At 40.2% G+C, this 27,875-nt stretch overlaps 2 protein-coding genes across 3 annotated transcripts in view; one reads left to right on the top strand and one right to left on the bottom strand.

The window, feature by feature from the left end:
• COMMD5 (COMM domain containing 5) overlaps nt 1–15,302 on the bottom strand; it is a 16,139-nt gene extending 837 nt beyond the window's left edge. Inside the window, exons 1-7 of one of the 2 annotated variants that reach the window (XM_072929113.1) lie at nt 14,966–15,302; nt 12,839–12,999; nt 11,701–11,729; nt 8,034–8,084; nt 4,743–4,782; nt 3,964–4,059; nt 2,194–2,269 (exon numbers count right to left, since the gene is read on the bottom strand). In XM_072929113.1, the coding sequence (XP_072785214.1) occupies nt 2,195–2,269; nt 3,964–4,059; nt 4,743–4,782; nt 8,034–8,084; nt 11,701–11,729; nt 12,839–12,999; nt 14,966–15,302 (789 nt within the window). In that variant the 3' untranslated portion in view covers nt 2,194. The remainder of the gene's footprint in view (nt 1–2,193; nt 2,270–3,963; nt 4,060–4,742; nt 4,783–8,033; nt 8,085–11,700; nt 11,730–12,838; nt 13,000–14,965) is intronic. The other variant, XM_030272581.4, reaches the window with a different exon arrangement.
• On the top strand, nt 15,301–27,875 carry FAM199X (family with sequence similarity 199, X-linked). Its single transcript, XM_030272578.4, has 6 exons — nt 15,301–15,488; nt 18,142–18,361; nt 20,458–20,607; nt 20,928–21,089; nt 22,073–22,333; nt 23,168–27,875. Exons 1-6 carry the CDS (start codon nt 15,301–15,303, stop codon nt 23,336–23,338), a joined length of 1,152 nt encoding a protein of 383 aa, XP_030128438.1. The 3' UTR covers nt 23,339–27,875.

Raw genomic sequence — 27,875 nt, 5'->3', positions numbered from 1 at the left:
GAAAAAGCATCTGGAAGGTTGTGGAGACTACAGAATTCTCAAGCAACAAATTCAAGATATTCTGCTTGTCCAAACTTGCAAAAGAAAGGAATTGAGATTAGAGGCAAGACACTTGGCAGCAACCTCAAGAGCAAATGGCACTTCCACTACATGTGGAAGGCAAAAGACTTAGGGTTAAACATACAAAGAATTTTCAGCTGTGTGGGAGACTCATGGGCTCTCCTTTACCATTTCAAGCCTGAGAAGCCCAGTGGATGGAAATCTTACCTGTGAAGACAGAGACCCCCAGCCAAGTGCAGGCACAAACTGGTGGCACAGCCTGGTGACACCGGTGCAGTGCACAGACACACGCTCACACAAGTGCCCAGTGCAGTCTGGCTGGTCCCACACAGTCTGAACAGCACAGCATCTTCTACTCTTTGACTGCACTGAAGACAGCAGTTCTTTTGGCAGAGACCTCTGTCATCCTTCTGCCCACTCTAGCACAGATACCAATTATATGAGAGGAATCCAAGACCCGATTTGCATTTTCCACATACATCAGAAATGCATAAAAAGGCACCATGTCCTTTTCACTTTTGACATATATACAAGACTCAAAATGCTGCAATTCCCACTGCTTTAAAAAAAAAAACCAAACTTCTGACTGAAGTCACACTGTGATTAAAATACCAAATGGAGACCAAAGAGTGTAACTTCTACCTGTGTTATACACATTTTAAAACTGTTCACAACAGAATTATTCTCTGGACTTACCATCTCACACAAGCCCTGTTAGTTAGCAGGAATGTGTTCAAATAAAGGAAAACTGAAGATCTGAGGATTATATTTACTTGCATATGGTACCTCGAACCAAAGCACTGGTTTATTCCAAACAGCTAACTGTGGGAAGACAACTCATCAGATCTAGAAATCCTGTCTGAAATCACATCCTTGGCATTCAGATCCAAGCAGCAGCAACAGCAGAGAGCTAATTCTAAGAAAAATTGCTGCTTGTTATCAGATATCTGCACTCCTGTGTGTACTGGACAAACACATCTCCACTGCAGCATAACAAAAGATCTTCCACAGACTCACACTGAGGGAAAAACACAAAAAACAAACACTAAAATCAAACCAAACAGTGAGAAACAACGGCACCAAGATCAACACTGGACATGATATGTCAGGAAATAAAGTGGGAATAGAATATAAACTACATTTTATTCTCACAAGTGAAACTTATCCTTTTGTAAATGGTTAACCTGAAGTCCATGGCATCATTTAAGTTCCATGGCAGTCCTCAAATACAGTGCATGGGATGCTCTGAGCTAGACTGTCCAGAGGGGTAAATTCGATCTCCTGTGAAGTGACACCTTCAACAGTTTGCAATGTAGCACAGAATTTATGCCCTTCTCAACAGATGCTTTCTTGCAAAACAATTTAACAGTAAAATCAGTCCACCTCTTTCAGCCCACAGGGCTTTGGCGCTTCTTCCAGACTACTACTAATGAGAGAACTGAAGCCAAAATCTGCACAGAGTTCAAGTGTAACAATGCCTGCTGTACATTGAATTCCTGTACGCAACACCATGCTATTTATAGCACAAATAACATTCCTTTTCAAAGGTTAAAATTATGGAAGAGTTTATGCCATCTTCTGGCAAGCCTTTAGGTACAGTGTCATAAATATTGCCACTGACTAATCCTGTAACAAGCAAAGAGGCTTTTTTTTACTTTCTAGCAGCCAGAACAGTTCTGAAGAAAAGAATAAAACTACCTTTGCCACAGAAAAGAATGTTACCATTCTCTGCCAAATGCAGAAGGTTTAGAAGCGTATCACACATTATATAAACTATCCCAGCAATATTCCTGCCCTCAAGAGCCACCATCAGGTTTGAAGGTTACAGTTCATAACAACCCCATAACTTTTAATCAAACCAGATACTATGTAACAGTGCTTTACAGTAATTAATATTCTTCTAATAAATTGCAGTTCAGCAGAACATGTGTAGGAACAAGGTATGAAATTATTTTGATTGGTATTTTATTAAATATTTTATGTGGCTTCACTGAACACGAAGGATCCCAAAGCAGACCAACCAATGGTAACATATCACGTTTACAAAAGCATTAGTATTTTAAGTCATAATTCAACTTCCTAAATGAAAGTAGAAGTGGTTTCCTTACTGTTTATTATGGCAATCAGACTTACTTCAAAGCGATGAGCTGTCCCATCTGAAAGCTTCATCATCATCAGAATGGATGGCTGGAGTGCACGGGCCAGTGAACTGAAATTATTTACATCATTAGTATTACAGCAGTAGAGATCAGCAGTGTGATGACTACAGCATTGCACATCAACAGTTTTAGATGTTCATGTAGGCTTTACACAGAACATGAGTAATTTAAGTCACAGAGTCTGGCTGGAAACTCATGAATACAACAGTTCTGTCCAATCTACCTCAGTACTGAGACTTAACATTTCGTTAATAGTTTAGCAACTGCAAGTTTAGGAGCATTTTCATTTTCACATAATTGGTTTAGTGGAACTATGATAGGGATAAGAACTGACCAAGTACTGCTAATAATAATGCACAGTTTTCTTATGCAGTTTACCATGTTGCATTAATCATTTCCGTCCCTTCATACGTTCAACTGCCACCTCATTTGGGGAATCAACCTCTTCCAGGCTTCATCCTAAATTTGTGTGTTATTTTATTTGATGACCAAAGAAGGGAAGTGAGTCATTCTTGTGCAGCTTCCAACAACTGACATTGCCAAAGCTTGCTCAGGTACCGACAGACACTACAGCCCAAAGCTGCCATACCTCCCTGCAGAGGCTGTTTCTGGATGATAAACAAGAAATCCCAGGGGGAAGATTAACTGAAAACAAAATTAAAAGGAAGGAAAACAAAAACTGGTAATGTATTGCTCCTGTGTTGTTTGGAAAACAAATCATAGGATTTGCTTTCAGCTTGAAAGTATTGTGCCTGGGGACGTTTACCTGGACATTTTGCTCTCTTATCAGTATAGATTCTTCTTCTAGAGAGAGATACCTGTGTGGTGCTTACAGCACTGCTCATCAGAAAGTCACCTGATCTAGTACCGTGTGGCCATTCCAATTTTCTCTTAGGAGCCTTTTTTCTTGATTTCAGGAAGACAATCCCTGATCAGCCATGGACCCCTCTGGCAGCAAAGAGACAGCATTCTCTCCCAGATGCAGGTATTTCAGACATGCAACATGAGTCACTCATGCTAACAACTGACACTACTAACAAAGACTGGCTCATCTCATTTCTTTCAGCTTGGTCTGCCTTGGTTACGACTAGACAGAGACCAAACAGCACAGACAACAGGTTTCTGTTTCCTTCTGGGTCTAGCCAAAGAGCCATCCCCCACATGCCTCTGTTGTGGCAGATGGTAAGAAGCTGTTCACTGCAGGCACAGGCAGGATGATCCCAAAGGCTTTTACTCCTGCTATGAAAGAAACTAGGAGGTAGTTCAATGACCAGTTATATAACTATGGCAGGTGCTGTCCTGAAACTTCTCTTTGTAGAAGCAGAGTACCAGAGATGGAAATTAATTTAACATGTGCAAAAAATTATGGTCTGCTTGAGAAGTTGACTAGATGAATACCTTCCCCTGTTCCAGTAAAACTAAGAGCTTGCCTAGCTGCTTGAGGCTCAATCTGACTAATTTATGCCATCATCACCAGGACTTGCGGATTCGTATCAGCTCTGTTAAGTTTTAAAATAAGAGACTCACACTTTGAGTGAAATGTTACCAGCAGTAAAGTGTGTATACATGTGTATACATTGACTTCTACACTGTTCAGAAAATTCCACCTGTATCTTACTGTTTAATGCTACCTGCCAATCCTTAATAGCAAGGCACATTTTGACCCCATTAAAATGTTTAAACAGCACAAGAAATCGGTTTAATCTTAGGTAATTCCAGGGACGTGTATGATTCTCTTTTATACCTTGTGGATATAGCTACATCCACTCTCCACTTGAAGTCCTGGATACTTGGTAGGCGACTTCTTGGTACCAGAGCTGTGCCTTCCGAAGTGGGACGCCTGAAGAGAGAATCAGAAATAAGAGACTGCAATGTAAATCCATACAAGAAGAAACAATCTAAAGAGAAAATAGGATTCCTCAGTACAAACCTGTCCAGAATTTGTTTCTCTCCTACATCTATCCTTACTCAAAGAGATCTAAATAAGCAGAGTTTTTGTGGATTTAAGGCCGTTGTGCTCAGATTATCCCCTTTTTCTATGCTTAACTATGGTGCATGTTGAAAAAAGAGACCAAGTGACTGTATAATTCTAGTAAACTGATGCCACCATAAAGTTTCGTTTAGAGCCATTGTGGTGGCTGGCATACCTATTATTTCAATTGTATGCAACTGTGAGGCACAGAAAGGGACTGCAAACATATTCTTACCTTCATGCAAATCCAACAGGAACAAGCAAGCAGAGACAGGACAGACGACTTAGGCAAAACAGTTGCATAAGGTCACTGTTCTTCTTCATCAAAAATAATCTAGTATTATATTTTAAAACATTGCTGCTTACTAATATTAGTGTATTGAGTGTATTTTGAAGCATACTTAAAAAACCCCACAGTGGTTCTTGTTGATCCAATGTAATTTACAAATTTTAAGTTTCTTTCATAATGTTCACTGTCAACCTCAGCTCAGCCTTCAAGATTCTTGCCTAGCCTAATGTGTAAGAAGCCAAGCATTTAATTTGTTACTCACATTGCAGGAAGAATCAGGCTGATCAAGCCCTAGTTTATTTCTGTGTGGAAATACAGTTAACAACAGTTAAACTTCAGATGGTTGACAATTTTCAAAATTTTAACAGCATCCTAAGTTCTGGATAACTAAATGGCAAGCCTGATACAAATACATAATACATATATGCAGAACTAATTTCAGAATGAGATCACTGTACTGGTCCATTCAGGAGATGGACTTCTGGACTTTGTGTTACCTTTTTTTTTTCTCTCTAAGCATTCAAATTCCCTAGAATTTATTTACGGTACATTTCAAGGCTACTCCAGTACTTCCACTAAGGGCAGGATAAGAAACATTACATCCTTTATCCACGGTGCTAGACATAATCTAATTACAGACTTTGCATCAGAAAGGAATCCTCTCTGAACAAATCAAGCACTATAGGAATGGCAGCCTCACCTCACTACTGAGATTCTTGTGTGCAAGTTAGAAACTGCCCAGAAAGATTAATGATCTGATAAGGTACACAGGACTCACAGGCTGAGATCCTCCAAGTATCCAGCATTTTGCAAAGTGATATAAGAAAGAATTTATCTCTTTGGTGAGGGGAGGTTGGGTGGTGTCAGAAGTGAGACACATTCCTAAGAGCATGGTAAAGGAATGAGCAAAAAAAGTAGACCAGCTGGTTCTTACTCATTGTCAACTCCTGGAGAGGAAGTAGGTCACCACAGCTGGGTGCAGCCATGAGGAGCTGGAGTCTAGAACAGTCATTAGCAGGATTAAACAGTAAGAACAGGCCTTTCCCTCAGTGGAGAGCTGCTGCCAGAGTATTGCTTAAGTTGGAGACTCCCTAAAAATAGCCACACTGCTACTGTTTCCTTAAGACACTAACTCCCATCAATGGAAGTTGGTCCATTCATACAGCACCAGCACTCTGGGGGAGTTTTAAAAGGAGTTTTAAAAACAGAAAGATACTCTACTTAGCAGTGGTGGGAAAGATCAGAAATGGTAACCTCCCAGAGAGGAAGCTTTGAGTACTGTTGAGAGATGGCATTTCTGTGGTCAAACATGAAGCTTTATTTCTGGTCAGGACTGCACTTCTGTACCATTCTCCCAGGAAGAGTCACAGCTCCTATAGCTTTAGTTTAAGCTTCTGTCAGGACTTTCCCAGTTTGGACAAGACCACAAGGGGAACTGCAAGAATCCTGCAAAGATGACAGAATGTGCATGGTGGCCAACATGCAGACAGAAATTACACAGGCTGCTAATCAAGCCATTGATTTCTGAGAGGAATAGCAAAATGGAGCAGAAAAGACTCAATGAATCGTACATCCAAAACCTATAGCCTGTAATTATATTTTGTAAACACTCTGTGCCAGCAGCTGCAATATACTGTCAGCACATTGTGCAGAAGGCAGAAGTCAGAACAAGCAAAAGACCACGGATCAGGTAGAGACCATCCTAGAGACCATCCAGGTTATGATGGAAAGGATGATCCACCTGGTGACAAGAACATCACCTGCTAAAGGATGCAACTCAAAAATGAAACATTAGAGGATTTGGAGCAGCAATTGATCTACCAGTATCAAAACCAAAGACAAGTTCTGGATGGTTCCCTATGCACATAGCAAGACATGCCTAGCAGGCCACTGAATTGGAAGGCTGAACAAACTTGTATGTGTGAAATGCTGACAAACAGCACATAGAATGCACCCTCCTGGTAGAAACTAAAGCTACACCATTAGAAAAAAATCCAGTGCATTTACTGTAAACATTCAGAGAGGGTGAAGTTAGTGTTGTCCTTTCCCTTAAAAGACAGTTTTAATTTCATGTAGTTATTTGATGTGGCAAGTTTTTCTTTCAGTCTACATAGCTTGATGGAACTGTGGGGACACAAATACAAATGCCAAATACTTCAGAGCTGTTATTTAGTGAAAAGAACTCCAAAAATAAGATAAGACGCCAGGAAAAGTATTAAAAATGGATTTCTCTGGGTTATCTACGCTCATACTGAATTAATGAATTTTTGAACATATGCTAATGCACCTCTTACCATCACAAACATATATATTTACAACTCAATAAGCATATGTATGATTCAGTGTTACATTTAAGATTGTAGACGCAGATCTGTCTAAAAATCAAACCTGAGGTGTTCTTCTCTGGTCTCAAAACATGGAGAAAGATTACAGTGGATAATCACAGCTTTCAAAATGAGAAAAAGCTAAATTTTCCAGCATCGTGATTTCACAGTAGAAAACAGACAATCATGCATGCTTCAAATTACATCTAAATTTATCCTCCTTCCCTACTGCAAGCAATATTTCCACTTTGCAACCATAAATTTTGCATTCTTAACACCTATAATTCAAACAGAAAAGCAAAGAAAAGATGAGATGACTGAATTTATTTTTACTCCAAGAACCTTTATCTGCAAGCCAAGATCTTAATCAAAGAAATGAAAAATAATTTTAAGCTTTGGTAGCAGAACTCAGACCCTTGAGGGTAACTGAAAAACCACAACTAAGATTATTGGGATTCCATGCAGAGAATCTGGAGCAGCATTGGGTTAGTGACGTCATGTGCTGAATGCTCTCCAGTTTCATGAAGTTGGCCCACAATGATCAACAGAGTCCAACTCCTTGCCCTGCATAAGTTTGCATATTCAAAATGTTCAAGATTTTGAATTTCTAGATGTAGAATAGGCTAAATATGGTTGAGCAGAGAAAGTTCGAGAAAAAGGGAATTCCAAGAATGGACAAAAGAAACAGGCTGTTCAAAAAGCTCTCAATTTAGAACTTCTTCTAGAGTTACCGAGGAATATTGCTTAAAAAGTGAATTACAGCAGGCAGAGCACTTGATATCTCATACGTGTTGTCATCAGGTCACTCAGTGTGAACTCCCAACTGGTCTGTACATTAAGACTTGAGAAATGCTATCTGAGAAAGCTGCCATGAACCAGAGCATGTAGAGAGCTTCTGTAGCCTGCCTCCTCTGCTATAACTTGCAATGATAATGATGGCAAAAGTGAGTAATTCTGCACTGCATTTTTCATCTGTAGGTATTGATCGACCTCACAGTCTATAGAACATAATAAAAACTGATGAACACAGAAAAACTGAAAATTGGCAAGAAAGCTACTTAATGCATGTATTGCCATGCATGATGGACATCATACTGTGCTGAAGCAAACTAATGGGACAAGTCTTTTCCTCATTAATTTGGAAAACATTGCTGTTTCTTCAATACACCAAGGATTTGTGTCAGCAGAACTCTGTGCAGCCCTGCTGTCTGCACAATGAAAACACTAACCTGTTACCAAAGACTACACTGGAAAAATCCACAATGAAATCTTCTGGTATTCTGAAAGACAAGAGCAAGACAAAACAGTTAGGGATTTTTTATAACCACAGTTATATGGCCTTACCTGAAAAAACCCTAAATCTATTACAGAACACAAAAAAATGTGTCAACATTTTCCATCTTCCATTGCTTAAAATTGCCAGCTGTTATGTAAGCACTTCAGTATTGATTCAGTCAGGACTCTCAAAAGCACAGCCCATGTTTATATATCAAGAGCCCTAAAATCTGTGCTACATCTTCCCATCCTACCTTTTATGGCAAGTGTATTTCAAAAGAACCCAGTATTTGCTTAACTTCTCTCAGTAAAGTCCAGAAAAATTTTACTGATGGCTCTGACAAGTGCAGAAGGCAGGCCAGTAATGCAAGCTTTCAAAAATACCAAACTTACACGTTTCATTTCACTTTCACCTCAAGTGTAATGAAGACAGAAAGAATTGCCCCCTCAACATTCAAACAGAGGCCCTTGTAGCCAAGGCTACCTACAAAAGGAGCACACATGGGGACTGGTTGAAGAGATTAACACAGTCCATCTACCCTACAGCTCTCCACTCCTTCACCATTCCTCTGACACTGCTGTTGCCTTACAAACAAGCTACTGTTGATTTTCAGTTCAATAGATCAGGCTGTGAATTGCAAAGATCACAGAGCAAACACTATCCATTCAGCTGCCTTTGCCACGGGGACAGTAACCTCCTACAGAGAGGCAAGTTGGACAAGTGGGAGAAGTCACTACTGCTGCTGCCACAGTTAAATCCAGCACTCACCATGAATCAGTGCCCAAAGACAATACTCACCAGTGGCTTGAGACACACAGCAGTGTATCAAAGAAAAATCAAAGCAAACAAGGAAGTTATATGTCCTAAAGAGCTCACAGTGTCTAATGACCAGAGAAAAAACAACTCATCAACTCACACAGTGGGATGATGAAGCAGCAGTTTTACTACAGCTCGAATTCAGAAAGGAAGAAGTGGGGTTAAACCACATTTTAAAATAGTGCTTGGATGAAAACAAATTCATTTTAGCAAGCATTGGAACAGTGCTTTTTTGGCTGCAGAGTCTGTCTTTCAGAAGAGACAAGACTATTTCTGCAAACATACTTTTGTGCAAGTGCATCATTTAGCCCATCCTGACACGGACTGGATATCCTGACTATGTAGTGGAATAGCTGGAGACAGCTACAATGCTGCGCAGTCAATGATCTTGCTGAAAATTCTGTTCCTGGCTCAAGCAGCACACATGAGGCCAGTCACACACAAAACAGATAAGACAGAACATGGCACAGTTCAGCCTGAACTACAGATAGCAATTACTTGTCATTGGAACATTCTGAGGAAGGGACTCAAAGGGCAAGAAATGTGTGAAGATGTCTCAATCCCATGTTATTTACCTGAGTCAAAAAGTTATTAAATAATCTGTGAGGGAAGGGGGAAAAAAGCACCCACAATGTAATGTGAATTTATTCCCACTGACTCAGCCACTCAGGCTAAGAAATAGGGAATTGCAACTCTTTTAAACTAGTAATACTGATCTAGTTAATCAGAATTGGGAGAGAAGAAGAAGAAGAAGAAGTCTCTCTCTTCATCAAAACCAGAAGCCAAGATCAGATACCTCACCAGAAAACTGAGAATTACAAGATATTTTATGGGCAAAATTAGCTCAAGGTTCAGATTCACTGAAAAAAAATACCAACAAACCAATCAGAATGCAGTAAGTGAAAAACATACAGTTACATGGCACAGAGTTCAAACCTTTTAAAATAAGACAGAACAAAAAAGAGGGCATAGGCCCTTTTTCTGCCTTAAAAGGCAAAACACCTGCCCAAACACTGGATGCCAATAATGCCAAGACATTGCTCTTCAACCAATGTTATGTCCTTCATGCACTTGATCACAGGATGGCCACTGCAGCAGGCTGTCTGCATGTAATTAGTAAGTGTTTTGAAAAGAAGCAAGTATTTAATCTCCAAACCCAAGCCCATTGGGAAACGTAGGAACTGTTTCCCAGAGGAACTGAAGAAGCTAAAGGTGCTACCAAATTTCTAACTATCACAGCTTGAAAGTACAATAAGCTATTTAGTCTTCTAAAAGTTTAGCCACAAGGTGAAGAGAGCTACTCACAGGAAGTAAGACTGTCAGAGATAGAAGTTAGGAAGAGTCTCAGTACTGTGAGAATAACAGGAGCATAGCAGCAACTAGCAGCACACAAAACACTCAAGTCTGCAAGCAGCACAAATGCAGTTCTGCTGCAGATCAGCCCTATTAACCAGAACAATAAAATAAAAAGATGTATCAAGATATAAAAGGTATAAAAAAGATCATCAGGACTGAAAAGTGTCTGAGTAAAATGCATGAATAAACCATTAAGTGAGAAAAACCTCTGAAGGACAGGGACCTGGGAGTCTGCATTTCTAGACACAGCCAGCCTATACCAACTTTCTCCACTGATCAAAAGAGGAATATTCACTCAGCCCCAAAGAATTTGGCATGGAGCTTTTAGTATTCTTCATTATTCCATAATCAAACTTGGCACATCTGTGCACACCTCAAAAGACACCAGCTCCCATTGGGCCAAAAGCAACACATCAGTTTCTTACTGGCCTACTTTAACCTGGGTGTGAACTCCATGTTGTGGCAGAGGCAGCAGCTTGCATTTGAGCTCTCAAGACAAAAGGCAGGCCAAACTCCAGCACTGAGCCACAGACAAAACTGTATCAACTTGCAAGGCACCTTTCACTGTGGCCCAAATGCCACCTTTCATTGATTACACTCCAATTACATCTGCAGTTTTAGTTTGCCTGAAGTTGCTCATAAAGCAAATCATGCTCATGATTTAACTCCTTATGAGGAGAAAGCCATTGTACAGGTTGATGGACAAACAAGGAAGAAAAAAGACAGAATTGGTAACACCTATTTCTCCTAGATAGCAATCAGAATGTTAAAGAAATGTGTGAAAATAGTGTTTTAAAATAGCTAAGCCTTGGTGCAGAAGTTTCACTACAGAGGAAAACATCAACTGCTGTTATTCTCTCATGCTACTGAATATAGAAATAAGGGAAAACCTATAAATACTACTAGCATCTGATCTCTAGCTTTTAGGATATGATCCTTTCAGATATACTCATGGAAGACTGATACAGATTTTGTTGAAGGCTGTAACAAAGGTAATGATTTCTTGGGTAATGGGTACAAGAAATCATAGCTGAACATGAACGTTATATCATTGACCTTTCAAAGAAGGACAGAAGTAAGGCAGTTCTTAGCTTCTGAAATGCTTTCACTGTCTTACCAAATGCTTAAAAAAATATTGCACGGCAAGGTGGGGATGGCAGAGAGAAGGTCACTCAGATTTGCATAACCTACATTACAGAATAAATCAGACCATTCTCCCCAGCATGTGAAATAAAACTGCTCATGCTCAGTGCTAAATCAAGTCTTACACAACATCTGTTTTCTTCCCTCTAGCTTTATGTGATGTTTGGCAATACATGCATTAAGAGGTATTGACAGGTAATTTTTATAACATCTTTTTTTGTGTAAAAAAGTTAATTTGGGGAAGCAGTTACATAAAAGCCATGAAAAAAAACAAACACTAAATGATTTGGTGTAAACAGGCATACCTGAGCTCCTTCAGATCTTCTTTAAAAACCTGAAAAGTCAAGGAAGATGAAATTTTACATGATACAGCCTTAAATGATCCTTTCTTACCTACTGACACAAGAGTGGTTACTTATTTGGTATCTCTCCCCAAAAATTTTAGACTTGAGTGCCAGTAGTTTTGAAATGACTGGTAGTATTTTGAAAAGGATTTTCAGAAGTGTTCAATGAAGCTGTGATTTAAAGACCTAAATATCTTGGAAGCCTTTATTTTTCAAAACAATATCTCTGCCACTTCTTTTATGTAGCTATTCAGAAACATTTTTCTTTTGGAGTAACTATATGCCCTTATTCTCAAATACATTTTACAGTAACTTGTTTAAACTATGACAAGAAAAAGGAAATGGCAGAATATAATGTCTGAATATTAAAAGCATACTTCCACTACATTTCCTGTAATATGGGAGCTTTCCCAGTATGCCTGGGTAAATAAGAAGCTGTATCTTAAACAAGAGGTACTGGAAACCCTGAAGTGCTTCACTCACATAAAAACAAGAAAAGAAAATTGTAAGGTAAAGGAACATGAAAAATTAAGAAAATAGCCATGAAGAAGGGATAGGGGTGGGAACATGGTGGGTGTGTACATATTCACACCAAACATCCACAGCATAAGTGGAAATTGCACTTTCTTCCAAATTCCACTATATTGTTCTGGCCTTAATACCTTCCTTCCTCTATGGAAGAAATGTGAACAAAGGAGTCAAACAAATGTGAGAAATTAAAAGCATGGACAAAAATGAGTGGAATGTGTGAACACCCAGTTAGAGTGTTATGTTGATGCCTGTGAAATAACATTTTGCTATGATTTCTTTAGTGGTTTTAATTTATTAAACAAACATGCCCCGTAAACAAAATGCTGAAGCAGAAGCAGATACAGGAATATTTTTCCTAAAGCTTAAATATTTTTTCAAAAAGCTCACTCTAAATCTACCCAACAAGTGAAATAAAAGTTCCATATTTTTAACAATTTCTTCCAACAACCTTAACTTGGAGAATAATTTTTATGTGTAGCTTCCCACCCAGGCAAATGAGATTTAGAAGGTGACTTGAGTCTCATGCAGCTTTTACCTTATCAAGGTTCCAAGTACTCCCAGAACTTACTTCTTGTTTGAAAGTTGATAAGGGGAGTCTCAGTGCTTCTCGGAGGAGGGTGTACATGCCAGAAATGAGGAAAGCAAGTTGCTCTTCTGAGAGATTAGCACTTTCTGCAATCAGCCTGACAGATTCCCTGCAGTCTTTTCCTTCCAATGCATTAACAGTGACTGTGAATAAGAAAGCAAAGCAAGATCCTTAATTTACTCAACTATGTAGCTCTTGACTTTGATGGTCGAAGGTGCATTGAGAAAACTCTCACCACAGGGAGAAGCTGCATAGACAAAAATTAAATCAATCATTGAGACAGTGTAGCAGAGCCTCCAATAACGCTGGCTGGATAACCTTCAGACTCTGTTACATGCAGTTTTTACATCGTGAACTGACCAGGTACATGAAACTGCACCTCATTTTCTGCATTAGTGTTTGTTTAGCAATAGAGTAACAACAACAGCCTCGAAAAATGAACCTGGTGCAAGCACAAGAGCAATGTAGATAAACAGTGTTGAAATCCATCACACCTTCAAAGATTACAAAACCTTCAGAGGAAAAACTCCAGCCCTGCAAACCGTGAGTCACGGGCCAGCAAGAGCAGACAGTGATGGGAGATTTGTGCCAGCTCTGTAGAACTGGAGGGAGGCTGTGCCCCCCACTGCAGGGGGATCTGCACTGGGGTCACTGCCCTGGCTCCAGGCAGCTGGTTTTGAAGGTCTGTCCCTGCTATGGTAGGAAGCATTTATTGCACACCTGAAAGCAGGTGATAACTTACACCAAAATTAAACCCATACAGCCAGGCTTCCTGGCACTGAAAAGGCTTTTCAGTCTCTATGTCCCTGCACTAGACAGCAAATATAGTCCAATGTGTACTTACCTCTGTCCCAAATGCCTCTGCCTATACACAGCTTTATTATTTCAAGTACTATAAGGAACCCCTGAATACATTGCTCGTTTCTGTTAACTGTGCAGAAACACAGAGACAAACCAGCTACCAGATGTTTTGAGTCCTTCAAATCCAAAAGGAAATCCCTGACAAGATGTTAGCTGAGAGAACATGCCAGGGTCACACCATGCTGGGCAGCAGCTACCCTCCAGCAAGCTGTGTTTTAGCTCCACTAATCAACTTTACCATTATTCCATGATTATTTTACATACCCTAATTTACTCCATTGTGTAACTCTTGATTTTGATGGTCAAAGGTGCCTTGAGAAAATTCTCACTACAGGGAGAAGCCTCACAGACAAAAACGAAATCAATCCTACAGCCTCAACCTCAATAGGGCACCTGCACCTTGGGGTGGCTGTATTGTCTCCTGCATGTTCTGTAGGTGCCCACGGGTCTCTGACTGCCACACTCAACCTGACAATGACTGGGCTGCTGGCTCTGACACACAGGGATGAGAGAGGAATGACTTTAACAGCACTCAGCTGACATTGGGGGTCATCCACAGCTGCAGAACTCTGTTTCTCATTATGACAGATTTCACAGAATTGTAGAATACAATGAATCAAGCCCCTCATTTTATTTAAAGCACAGCTCTAGCTTCCTGTTGAGAAAAGCAATGGGAAGTGCTCCAGGAAGCTGCAGCCCTCCAGCTGTCACAGAATCACAAAATGTTCTGACGCGGAAGGGTCACTCAGTCCAACTCAGCCCTGCACAGGATACCCAAGAATCGCACCATGTGCCTGACAGAATTGTCCCAACACCCTTTGAAGTCTGTCAGACTGGTCCTGGACCACCTTCCTGTTCCAGTGCCCAGCACCTGCCAGGGAAAGGCTCTTTTCCTGGTAGCTAAGCCGAGGTGCCCTGACACAGCGTTATGCTGTGTCCTGTCACGGGTCTCCCGAAGCCGCCAGTGCCTGTCTCTCCGCAGCCTCTCCTGAGGAAGCTTTAGCCAGCTTTGAGCTCTCCCTTCAGTTCCCTCCAGGCCGAACAGACCGAGTGACCTCAGTCCGCTTCCCCCCTATGGCCTCCCACCACACTGCTGGCTCTCCTTTGGAAGCTCTCCAAGAGCCGTCCTTGCCTTCCCGGGAGCATCCACGGCTTCCTCGGGGAGCGCGGCTCCAGCCCGCGGGCTCTGCCCGGGAACCCTCCGCGTCCCTGTGCGGGCGCAGCGCGGCCGTCCCGCCCGGGCCCTACCTTTGAGGAGCCGCCGGAAGATCTCCTTGCCCACGTCCTGCACGCCCCGGGCCATGGCCTCCACCTCGGCCGGGACCCGCGGGCCCAGGAACCCGCGGCCGCCGCCGCCGCCCTCGCCGAGCCCCTGCGCCGCGCCAGCCGCCATGGCCGCGCCGCCCGCCCGCCGCGCGCCCTCCCCGCGGCAGGGGGCGCTGCGGGGCGCGGCGCCGGAAGGAGCGGCCGCGGCAGCGCGGCGCGTCCGGCACCGGCCGCTGATGGCGGCGCCGCCGACTCCGTGTGCCCGCGGCGCTCCCGCCGCCGCCTGAGGCGCGCCCGCCGCCCTCGCGCCCGCCGCCATGACCGAGGAGCCGTACGAGAAGTTCCTGACTCCCGAGGAGCCCTGCCCGCTGCTCTCGCACCAGCACCCGCCGCGGGGCGGCAGCTTGAGCCTGAGCGAGGAGGGCTGCCTGGACGTCAGCGATTTCGGCTGCCAGCTCTCCTCCTGCCACCGCACCGACCCTCTGCACCGCTTCCACTCCAACAGGTCCGCGGGGCGGCTCGGGGCGGCCGGGCCATGCCGGGGGCCGGGGCGGGCGGCGCGGGGGTCGCGGCGGGGCCGGGCCGGGGCCGCCCCTCAGGGCCGCGCATCCTTCCCCTGCTTCCCCTGCTCCCGCGTCCTGTGCGCTGCCCTTCCCGCGGCTGCCTTCGGCTCCTCACGTTACACTTGACTGTGTGAGCTGCGTCGGCTTGTTAATTTTTCTTTCATAGAATCGCAGAATGGTTTCGGTTGGAAGGGAGCCTAAGGGAGACCTTCCACTTGGATCAGGATGCTGCTAGCCTCAGTCCGAGTTTCTTAACTTTCGAGGTTTTGAATTTTTGAGAGCTGTAGGCAGCTACAGAATGGTGTGTTCATAAGACTTAAAGGCCTTGCATGGTCACCAGGCACACCTTTAGAGATTCAGAATGAGTTGGGTGGCTTGGTGACTGCACTGACTCCTGCAGAAACATTTCCACCTCATGCTACTAATTAAGGGTAAATTATCCTGCGTGTAATTTGTAGAAGTGCAAATACAGCTCTGCAAAGGAATTCCAGTTGTGTTCATAAAATCAAAATCACAGTCCTGCTTTCCTAAGAACCTAATTCTGTTAATACATAGTATTAAGCTTGAATATAGCAATAGCTTTCTTTGAGAATGCTCTGTGAGATTTCAGTCTCCAACATACATGTCTCGAGCATTCCTGTTCCTGTCTTGCAAGATTCTTTTATGGGTTATTACTATTTCTATGAAACAATTATGAAGAGTGAATTTGTATTAAGTCATGGGAACTGCACTTTAAAAGTGTCACAGGGGCAAACTCTTAATTATATATTCTTAAATGATTCAGCATGAAGAGCCGTGATCAAACATGATACACTTTCATAATATAGCTCTTAAGTCATAAGACATGAGCAGTAAGATATATTCTTAGAATATCTGTAAATAAATGTGTGATAGTCACCAAATTTGCATTTCATTAATTTTGTACATTTCTCTGTGTTGCCTTCCCCAGTGTGTTGCTCAGGTTTGCACCTTTTACAAGCCCAGGTTTGTTACCCAGGCATCTCAAGGGTTGTTTGACTTCTCTGGAAAAGGACGTGCCCAGTCTTGAACTGATTAAGCCATTGCAGATGTGCAGCTCAATCTGTGGTGTTCACATGAAGCTTTCTGTTTTTGAACTTAGGAGGAATTTTAATGTAGTTCCCCTTTGTTGTTAATCCACTTCAGCCCAGGGAGCACAGCAGCCCCCCAGCCATGAGAAGGTGAGGCTGACTGCCTGCACCTGGAGTATCTGTGTAGTTTGTTGGTGCTAGAGCCCCTCTACCTCATGCTTTGTTTTGATATATCTGGGAACTTTGTCCACTCTATCTCCAATTTCATTATTATTTCATGAATTCTGAAACTGTATTCATGTTAAGTGCTGTGTCACCTCAGTTTTGTTCTGCTCATTACCAATGGATTGCCTTGCCCACAAGAGTCTGTACAAGCAAGGCATTGCACATCTATAGGGGATGCAGAAAGGGAGGCAGGGCAAGAACTCCTCGTTCTGCTACAGGAAAAGTTATGGAAATGTCTTTAACATTGGATAAATACACATCTCGCCAAGTAGATGTGGGAGTGAATCCATCACAAACATATTTAGCCAGCCTGGTGTGCAGCTTAATGAGATTGAGGACCAGCCTTTCTGGTGATAGGATTGCTCAGTTGGATAGAAGAGTGTTTTCTAGTTAGCCAGGCTGAAGTGCACAGGCTGATGGAACAGGAGTTGATTGTGTGGGTTTGTGTGGTGCATTTTAGAAGCCCTTTTTGAAGTTGTTTTGGCCATATTGCAGTGCTGTGCTGACTCATATTTGTCTCGACCTACTTTTCTCCAATATGTAAAATAAGTTCCAGATATGGAGACTGATTTCACGAGCTTGTTACATTCTGGCTTACTCTCATTAGAGTAAAAAATCTGTTCTGTGAAATTTGAGCTCTCAATAGCTTTCCTTTAGCAACAGCTTCAACTAGCTTTGTAATGGGGTGGAAAAAGTATTTAGATTTGGCATGGTATTATTTTCACACAGGTCACTTCCCCATTCTACACTATCTCATTCCAATAGCATGTCCAATGTTTTTGACATTCAAGTTGTGATCCATAATGTGTTTCCTTATTAAGCCTTAATTTTGTGGGGAACTATCAACCTGAAATTTCTTCTTAACTTCTATTTGTCCTGAAGTCAAAATGATTAATTACTTAATTCTGTTTATTCAGTTTATATGGAAGTTTAAATATCCCAATACGTGGAAAATTTTATTTTTAGATCAGCACCAGCACCACACCCAACCAGCAGCAAAAAAGGGTCAATTTCCATGCTAGAGGAGTCATAGTTTTGGGGTAGAAACTGGTAATATATGAAAATAAAGGTGTAATTATATAGCTGGATTTTTGCCTTGATATTTGTAACACTGTGTTCCTTTTGGTGTTGTTGATGTACTTTTAAAAATGCTTAAAAATAGACTACTTCAATTTACATAATTATAACTTATTTCAATAAAATCAATGTGTATTATCACTGAGTAGCTAAGTGGAGATAGTTTAACAAGGCTTGAAGGAATTTCTTTGGACACATGATGCCAAGGTTTGCTGCTCTCTAATTGTGTTGTCCTGTTTTGCAGGTGGAACTTGACGTCTTGTGGGACGAGCGTGGCCAGCTCGGAGTGCAGCGAGGAGCTGTTCTCATCCGTGTCCGTGGGGGATCAGGATGATTGTTACTCTCTGCTGGATGACCAGGAGTTCACCTCTTTTGATCTGTTCCCTGAGGGCAGTGTCTGCAGTGATGTCTCCTCTTCTATCAGCACATACTGGGATTGGTCAGACAGCGAGTTTGAGTGGCAGGTAAACCGGTTCCACTGGAAATGTAAACTTTTGTGTAGACTATTGCATGCTGGATTTAGCTGTAGTTGAAAAGTGATAGAATAGAATATCCTGAGTTGGAAGGGACCCACAAGTCCAGCTCCTGGCCCTGCACAGGACAAGCCCAGGAATTACACCCTGTGTCTGAGAGTGTTGCCCAAACACTCCTTGAACTCTGCCAGGCTTGGTGCTGTGACCACTGCCCTGGGGAGCCTGTTCCACTTCCCGACCAACCTCTGGGGGAAAAACCTTTTCCTGATACCTACCTTTAACTTCCCCTGACCTGGCATCCTGCTGTTCCCTTGTGTCCTGTCACTGGTCACCAGGGAGGAGAGATTGCTGCCTCCCACTCCTCTTCCCCTCTTGAGGAAGCTGTAGACAGCTATGATGTCTCCCCTCAGTCTCCTCTTCTTCTGAACAAACCAAGTGACCTCAGCACTTGTTTCTTTTTAACTACTTAACATAGGAGCACATATCTGAATCTTGAACAATAGAGAAAATGTTTTGTTTCATTTTATTCCAACCTCCTTAATCAGGAGGGGAGACTGAAGGTCAGCTCTCCAAAGAAGGTTGTTTATGTATCAAGGTTGTTTGTTCTTAGAGACCAGCGTGTGTTTCTTGTAGTCATGAGCTTAAACCCTTTGTAATGAGGATCTGCCTTCCTAATTAATCTGGTTATAGATATCTGGTCCTACTGATACTTTCTAGGTAAATTCTTGCCATAGCTTAGTTCTATCCTATCGTTTTCTATGCCAGTAAGAGTACAGAGCTCATTTTGTCTCACGAGAATGGGAAAGTGAATCACATCTTTTTCCCAAGTCTGTGCTGGATGCAGTCCTCATTGGGTATTTCTAGTTTGTGATAGTCTTCCCTGTTCAGCAGTTTTTCAAATGTGTTATGCATTTTTAATGTATTATAGACCTAAATTGACTTTTGGATTAAAGACTTAAATCAACCATGAATGTATACTTAACTTTGAAATAGATGACACAGGGCTTCAGATTTTATTGGGGAATACTTTAAATTTTTGTCATAAAGCTTAATCAGAGCATGTAGAGAGTCTTGTGAGGACAGTACAAGAACAGAAAACTGCTTTCAAGAAAGCTCAAATCCTGTTCCAGAATATGCAAGTGAACTTGAGATGTGTATGGATATCAGCTTTGAATTTCTGACTGGTAAAGTTCAGCTGCTGGTCTCAATGGATGTTATATCATTGAAGTTACAAGTATGTGTTTATAATGCAGGCTGTAGGAACAGGTCAGGTTGGATCCCAAAGATTCAGAGCTTTATTGAATTGTGAAATTTCAATTCCCTGATAAACTTGGCAATTGCTTTGAAACAAAGTAATTTCCTATGCCTTAGCTAGCTGACAGTATGTTTGATTAGTAACAAGCTTTTTTTATTACTCTTTGTTTTTTAAAACACACTTTTCTCAAGAGACTTACTTCATTGGATTTGTAGAATCTGTAGGATTTTGGAAAGACTTTTTTGTAGCTCTTTATGGTGTTATCTGGCAGAATCTGAGCACGAGTAATCCAGCTATCCCACTTTACTGGAAGTGCATTCAGAAATCACATATCAGTTGTATAAATGTAGCTAGCTCATAAAGTTCTCAGTTGCTTCCAGGCATACAACAGTGATTTTAATTGAATTTTCTTGTGTAATTACAGAGTTTGATAGGAATTACAGACCTACTTGAAAATTATCTTCCTTAAACAAGACTTAAGCTCCAAAATGGGAGGTTTAGATTTAGGTTTGGATTGTAATGGACAGTTTCCACTGATGGAGAAGGGAGATAGTTGAAATGCAACTTCAGTCTGCTGTTTTCTTGAACACAAATTTTTAAAAAGGATTGATAAATACAGAATAGTGTGAATTGAGTTTGCACTTGTTGTTTGCAGGAAGATTCAAGGGAGTGTTGCAGGTTTATGAGTAATTAGAAAGAGTTTGTTAAAGTACAGAGATAATCAATGCTTTGCTAATTTGATGGTATGTTTTGAATTGTTAATAGTGTTAGAATAATTTACAGTCTGCCTACTCTATTCTAAAGCTTTATTCTTCCTTTTGCATGTTACAAGTTGCCTGGCAGCGACATTGCAAGTGGGAGTGATGTGCTTTCTGATGTTATACCGAGTATTCCAAGCTCTCCCTGTCTGCTTCCCAAAAAGAAAAACAAGCATAGGAATCTTGACGAGCTTCCATGGAGTGCAATGACAAATGATGAACAGGTGACTTTTTTCCTATGTGGGAACTGCAATGTACAGAAGAACTTCCAATTAAAAGACACAACTTAAAGCCATCCTGTTTTCTGTAGGTGTAAATGCAGACCTGTGCAGTACTATTTGATTCTTAAAACGAAACCTTGTCCTTTGGATCTACAGGAGGCAGTTTAATGCCTACTCAAGTTTTCACCCTAAGTTTTTAAGGATACTCAAGGCTAGAACCATGATATTTGAGCATGTTTTATTCTGTCATTTTTTTCTTTTTTTCTGTCTCTCATTTAGAATCAATAATACTTCAAAATGACCTGCCTTTCTTTGGGTCCTAGGTTGAATATATTGAATATTTGAGTCGCAAAGTCAGTACAGAGATGGGCCTTCGAGAGCAACTTGATATTATTAAAATTATTGATCCTACTGCTCAGATCTCACCTACAGATAGTGAATTCATTATTGAATTGAACTGTCTCACAGATGAAAAGCTGAAACAGGTGAGTTAAGGTTTGTACATTTGACTTCAGGGTTTAAACATCTGCTTCTGTATTGCAAAATCTTATGGACTTGTGATCAATTTTTATGCATAATCATTAGATGCAGAGAGACACTAGAACACTATACTGTCAGTGACAGAAAATAGAGTTCAAAAGCATATTTGTATGTATTAAATCTTGATATAAAAGACTGGTTGTATATTCTTCATTTGCTCACTGAATGTATAATAGCATTTAAAACTCCAAAAGATTGGAATTCATTGGGGAAAACCATAAATTTCATGTAGAAAGGGATAGAGAATAATGCATTTTAAAGATGTTCCAAGATACAAAGAAGGGTGCCTGGCTGATAGGGTGGATACATTCTACTGTTTTCTCAGTCACTGAGTTATTGAGATGTGTTGTTGGGGAGAGGTGCAGTATCCATACAAGCTGAACTCCTCAGTGTTGCACTGATAATGATGAAGATGAAGTTGAAAATGGAAAACATTCACTGCTTTTATGGGCTTGGTCTGTTTCATATTTCAAACATTTTATAAGTGTCATCTTAAAGTATAAAAGTGCTTCTTTATTTACACAGACTTTTGTTTGAGTATACCTAGTAAAATAAAGGGGTTTGATACATTAAGTAAACAACTTAATTCAGTTGAACTTGACCGATTCCTGTTTGGTGTTGAAATAATAACATATTGTTACATAGTCACAAACCTGACAGGCAGAAGAGACAAGAGCCCTGCAGCCCTTGCTACATATTTTTCTTCCTTCAATAGTGAAATTTCACAAATATTAACATAGTTAAGTTCTCTGGGTGACTCAGATGGCTTGGGATTTATGCAGCCACAAGAAAATGTTTTAAAAGCCTGACTGAACTGACCCAATAACTGCATCATTATTAATAGGCAGATTGTGTTTTTCCCATGAAAAAGAGTATCTCAGTGCAGCATTTATCAAACTATAGTAATTTTTCTGCCTCTGTTCTAAAGGTGAGAAACTATATCAAGGAACACGGACCTCGCCAGCGGTCTGCAAGGGAGAGCTGGAAAAGAAGCAGCTACAGCTGTGCAAGTACCAGTGGTGTGAGTGGGGCCAGTGCCAGCAGCAGCAGTGCCAGCATGGTCAGCTCAGCCAGCAGCAGTGGCTCCAGCGTTGCCAACTCCGCCTCAAACTCCAGTGCCAACATGAGTCGAGCGCACAGCGACAGCAATTTGTCCACAAGTGCTGCAGAAAGAATCCGGGATTCAAAAGTAAACTTTCTAGTCATCTATATCTGTATTAATTAAGCTGTCTTCATTGCTGAAGCTTGCTCATGGGATCTTCCCTGGGATGTTTGTCCTGAAGGAACAGAGTAACTGAGTTATCACTCTAAGCCAATGACCATAAGAAGTTTAAACTTGTGCTCTTCTAACCAAAAGCCTGTTGTTTGTATGTAGTAGATGTTCTAATTCTTTTTGTTTAGGATAAGTTGAGTGGGTTTGAATAAGGGCTTATGCATCTAACTTAAGGAAAAAATGGTTTCAGAATGATCACCCTAATCTAGACATAATTTCTGGACAGTAGAGACACCCGTGATTGTTTTTGTTTTTTTCTTAACTAGAAACTTCATCAGGTTTTTTGACTCTTCTTTACTTTTTGAGCATATCTCATGAGATTCCTTGGTGAGAAGGGGCTCTATGAAGCATGTTTCATTTAAAGTAGAACTTTGGCACCCCTTCTGTCCCCATAATTTAAATTTCAAGTGTGAAGGAGAGGAGCAGATCTTTCTTGCTCTTCAGCATCTTGGGTTTGTTAATGTAAGACTGTAACATTTCTCCAGCAATAAAGACTCCTCCAATCAAAGACTTGACTATGCAACGTCACTGGTTAATGTTGTGCCTCAGAATTCAGTTGTGGTCAATGGTCTTGATATTTTAATATTAGGTATGATTTTGGATCAATGTTTACCACGCTGAGAATTCGTATTTGTTATTTTTCAGAGCAGATGTTATTTTAGAAGTTAATTTATATTTGACAGCTTTAGAGGTGTTTTTCCTAATTTATGGAACAAAATCTTATGTTTTGTCTCTTCTGTATTTTGACAGAAACGTTCCAAGCAACGGAAACTCCAGCAAAAGGCCTTACGGAAGAGACAGCTGAAAGAACAAAGACAAGCCCGTAAGGAAAGACTGAGTGGATTGTTTCTTAACGAAGAAGTGCTGTCTTTAAAAGTGACTGAGGAGGACCATGAAGGAGATGTAGATGTTTTAATGTGACAGGGGTGAATTTATCAGTGTTCTTTCTAAGCCTTAAATGTATTATCCTTATTGTTTACATATATTTCTTGACCAAATTTTGATTAGTATTAACAATACAAACCTGATCTTTTCTCAAGTGTAATTTTGCTAAGAAGGTCTAAGTATTGAGTAACTTCAGCTTTTTGAGACTAATTTTGCAACAAAGAATTCAGAAACATACCTATCTTCTGAAAAGCTGCTGAATAGATGTGGTTTTAAAGGAATTTGAACTTGGCTAACATGCTAACTTACTTGCACGTAAATCTAGGGGTGCTTTTGGATGACAGAAAGCATTCATTACTATGCTTCAGACTTTTTAGTTTTTTTCCAGCTTTGAGTTAGTATTATACTTTTTTCTGAATTATTCTGAAGACTTTTTCTGTCTTCTTTTCCCATTATTAGGAAGATTGTTTAGCATGAGGAAAAATCTTTTTCTCTATGGGGCTTTCTTCAGCCTTGCTCTTGGTTTATACAAAATCAAAGTACTGTTGATACTTTTCTAAAAGTTGTGATTTAACTCAAACTACACAGAAAACAAGAAGCAGGACATCTAATGCAAATGTGTATAGAATCTGTCATACAAATACTGTTTGATAATGTAGTTTTTAGGAACCAACTAAAATTTTAAAAAAGCCCTCAAAGTAATTGCAGACTTAGTCTTCAGAAGGTTATTTTGCTGCTCAGTATCTTAGGATTGTTACTAATGGTTCACCAGTACATCCCTAGTATTTCTGTGAAAAGATTCCAATAAAAACACATTTATCCATCGAAAATACACTAATCTGCAATTAAGTTGTCAAGGACACTACTTAAAGTAGTTAAAAACACTACTGGAAACAGAAGTGCAAACAAGTGGCACACAGTAGTTTTCTTCCCCAGAAGCATATCTAAATATATTTGATTCATATTATTGACAGGAAAACTTAATTAATGCAGCTGTACTTTTAAAATTGTATGTTTAGATGAGGTTGTCTTCTCTGTGGGTCGTTGCACCGAGAGAATTCTCCTTTTGTTGTCTATCAGCTTTTGAAATTTCTCATGATAAGACAGGTAAAATTGTGGCTTTCAGGTAGGGAAGTGATAGTAATTTCGAACTTTTTCTTAATTCTGACAAATTTTAAGCTGATTTTAGTCTTTATCTTGAAACTACTTTTATAGAACTCCTTCCCCCCACGGCTGAGATAAAAATGATAGTTCTAAATTTTAATTTGAAATTTAAATGTGTATAAAAATATTTTTGAGTTCTGAGTTAAGGAAATAAATTTTTATTATGTTGATGCTTCATTACTTTAATTTTGCTCTTGAATTAAGGAGTTTAACAGTTTAGTGTGGCCACAGGTGTCTGTAATTGCTGGATATAGCTCAATCCTGCAGAGAGCATGATCAGCTTTAGGATTACTGACATTAATGTTCCATGTCCTCCACATTCTTACTAGCCCTGACAGCTGAAATATTCTTTCTTTCAGAACTGGCATTCCTTTTAGCCTCAAAATAAACTGACCAGTAAATTATCTAAACAATGGCCTCTGAAAGGGTTTGATAAGAAATAAATAAGGTCCATAGTCAAACTAATATGTTTGAACTTAGTGCTGCTCTACAACAGGTCCCCAGGCTTGGCCATTGACTGACTAAAAGCCAGGTAATGTCATTTTAATCTCATATTAGCTATCCTATATGGCCAATTATCTGTCCACTAACCACAAGTGTCTGTGACCTGTCAGTATTTGCTTGCACTGTGCAGTTGCTGATTGATGCCTCCCTCCTGTATAATCAATACTGAAAACTTCTTAACAGTATACACTTTATTGAAAATTTAGATTGACTTAAATCTGGAGTTTCTTTTAAATATCTTGTATGGAAGATAAAATTCAGTTGCTATCTATTTGGCTAATTTCAGGGTATGGTTGTTAAACTCTTCCATGTTAATTGATGAATTCATCGTGAAATACTTCACCATGTGTACATTGTCACAGTTCAGTACAGCCTTTATTTTCTGCAGCAACTTGGAAATGTGATTGATTTTTTTTTCTGAAGAAAAATGCACACTTTGTACTGTAGAGAATTGAAACTCTGAAGTGAATTGTAAGAAAGGTGCAATATCTCAGTGTGGTGGAGCATGAAAGTGTGTCACTTTATTCTGTTTCAGCAGTTATTCAGAGTTTAAAATGCCTCAGGGTTTTGTTGAGAGAAGACCCCATCATTTTGATGAGGTCCAGTTCATTTTGGTCACCTGTGTACTAGCTTCCAGAGATCATGAAGTGAAGGGAGGATAGTATTTCCATCATAGTGTGAGCATGTAAGTATAAATTATTCTAAGTGATTAGATGGGTCCAGTTGCTCATCTGTTACATTGGACTAAAAGGTCCTGGGTGCCAGAATAGCTGATTGTGCTCTGTTGTCTCCAGCAGGTACTTCAGTCATTTGTGTGACAATTAAAATGATAGAAGAGAGTGGATTTCCAGGGATTCCATGCTAATAATTTATAGCTCTGTGATCTCATAGATCCAGGATGCTCATAAGAATACAAAGAATACAAAACTCTGAATCTTCTGGTAAGAGTGCAGAATAACATTTTGCTTACCTTGAATGTTCTTTGCCAAGTACTCAGAGATATAATATTGTCTTTCCCTGATCTCAGAGAATCAGGCCTGAAGTGACTGTGGGACTCAGGAGTTCTCACATACTTCTACACATTTGGGGTTTTTTTCCTTTTGCTTTCTCATCCTCTGTAGTTCCAGTGACACACTCCTTTTGTGGTGGGGGGAGGTTTCTTGTCAGATTCATGTTTTTCCCTGCAGCATGCTCAATGTTTACTCAGGAAGACCCCACCCATGGTGGTTTTAAAAGACACGTTACTGTGGCACTTAGACATGGTTTAGTGGAGGGCTTGGCAGTGTGAGATTTAGGGTTGGAGTTGATGATCCTAAAAGGACTTTTCCAATCTGGATCTATTAATTTCTGTGAAATACCTGTGGTAGTAGTCAAACAGTTGGAATGTCAGTAAAATCTGGTCTTACTGATGTAGGTTTTGGCCTTTTTGGCTACAGGTGTAACTACTGGGTTCTGATGAAGAAGAGTAACAGACAGCTAAAATAATGCATCCTTATTGTGTTTTTTCTTAACAAAAATAAATCAAATCCCTGCTTTTTATTAATAGAGGAAAAATGTCAAGCTTAAAAGCAGCACAGAGACACACAGGAAAAAGCTCATAGTTACATGGCTTCATGGTACTGAAACTGTGTCTGTAGCAACTCTGTCCCCACTGCAATGTGCATATAAACAATTTACACTCTGTAATGATAACAGTTTGCTTCCATGGTAACTTTTTCGCTTAAAAGGCTTAGAAGGAGCACTGAAAGTCTGATTGCAATAGGACTGTAAACAAGAGAGAACATTATTTTCTAATATGATTTTAAATATGACGAAAAAGGCTGCCTGACAAACTTGGCTGATTTCTGTGTATCTAATGTCATGTTTTGTTAAAATACCTATTTTTTTTAGTCTGGGAAGCTGATAAAAAGATGGTTACAATGTGCTCAGTATGGGGTGCTTACTTGGAGGAGCAGGAAAAGTCTTTGCAAGACTTTCCTGGACTCAAATTTTAGTTCTCATATTGTGGTTTGAAACCTGTGAAGATCATTCTCTGGAGAGAAAACAAACCAACCAACCTGCTTGAACTTACTTACATGCTTTTACATCAGAGTGGGTATACAATACAGAAAGATAAAAATGGTAATATTTACTGTTCATCTGTGCTGAATGGCCTGAAGCCATTTCTTTTCTCCTAACACTCTTTCAACTTCAAAATCAGTTGATGCATTGGTCTATAAATATTAATAAACCTGACTGTTTTGGGAGCTTTTAAAGTTCATTCATATAAGCCAGATTTTCATGGCAGATGTTGTTAGATTTATTGGTTTAATTTTCTTAAGCTTACTGATCTTGTAATTCTTGGGCAAGAAAAGTCAACAGTTGTCCATTTAGGGATTGCAAAGATTAGTTTATTAATCTATCAAGAGCAAAGCTATGTAATATTCAAAGTTTGTCTATTTTGACTGTTAACTCTGATGAATCATATTAGCATTCTCTCGCATCTGGCTAACTTTAAAAATAAATTCTCCAGTGTAAAAAAAAAATAATTTTAATATGGAAGCCTTGAATATAGTTAATAACCAAAGCAAGGGGAAGGTGAGAGGTTGATTTTTTTTTTCTTTTTGTTGGGGGGGAGAGATGAGGGTATAGATTAGAGTTATATGGTATTGCTTAAATTGAGTTTTGTTTTTTTTTTTCCAGGTTCTCTGCTAATTGTATTGCTAAAATGCACTTTTGTATAGAAAACCATTCTCTGTACATTCTGTATCTACTTTACACAATGTTTATAGAGATTTTTCTGAAGTTGTGAAGGATTTACTGAAAGCTCTGATGCTGTTGAATTCAAGTTTTCCTTGTATTTGAAAATAGTTATGTGCATATTGAAGTACAGGTTGGAATTAAAATTAATGATATAGCAAAGATA

The sequence above is a fragment of the Taeniopygia guttata genome, chromosome 4A, assembly GCF_048771995.1.
Source record: "Taeniopygia guttata chromosome 4A, bTaeGut7.mat, whole genome shotgun sequence".
Taxonomy (NCBI): Eukaryota; Metazoa; Chordata; class Aves; order Passeriformes; family Estrildidae; genus Taeniopygia; species Taeniopygia guttata.
This window is presented reverse-complemented; position numbering and strand designations above follow the sequence as displayed.

Coding starts and splice junctions, on each gene's coding strand:
- FAM199X (XM_030272578.4), top strand. CDS start 15,301: ATGACCGAGGAGCCGTACGAGAAGTTCCTGACTCCCGAGGAGCCCTGC. Junction 21,090..22,072: donor CAGATGAAAAGCTGAAACAG/GTGAGTTAAGGT, acceptor TCTGTTCTAAAG/GTGAGAAACTATATCAAGGA. Junction 22,334..23,167: donor AAAGAATCCGGGATTCAAAA/GTAAACTTTCTA, acceptor GTATTTTGACAG/AAACGTTCCAAGCAACGGAA.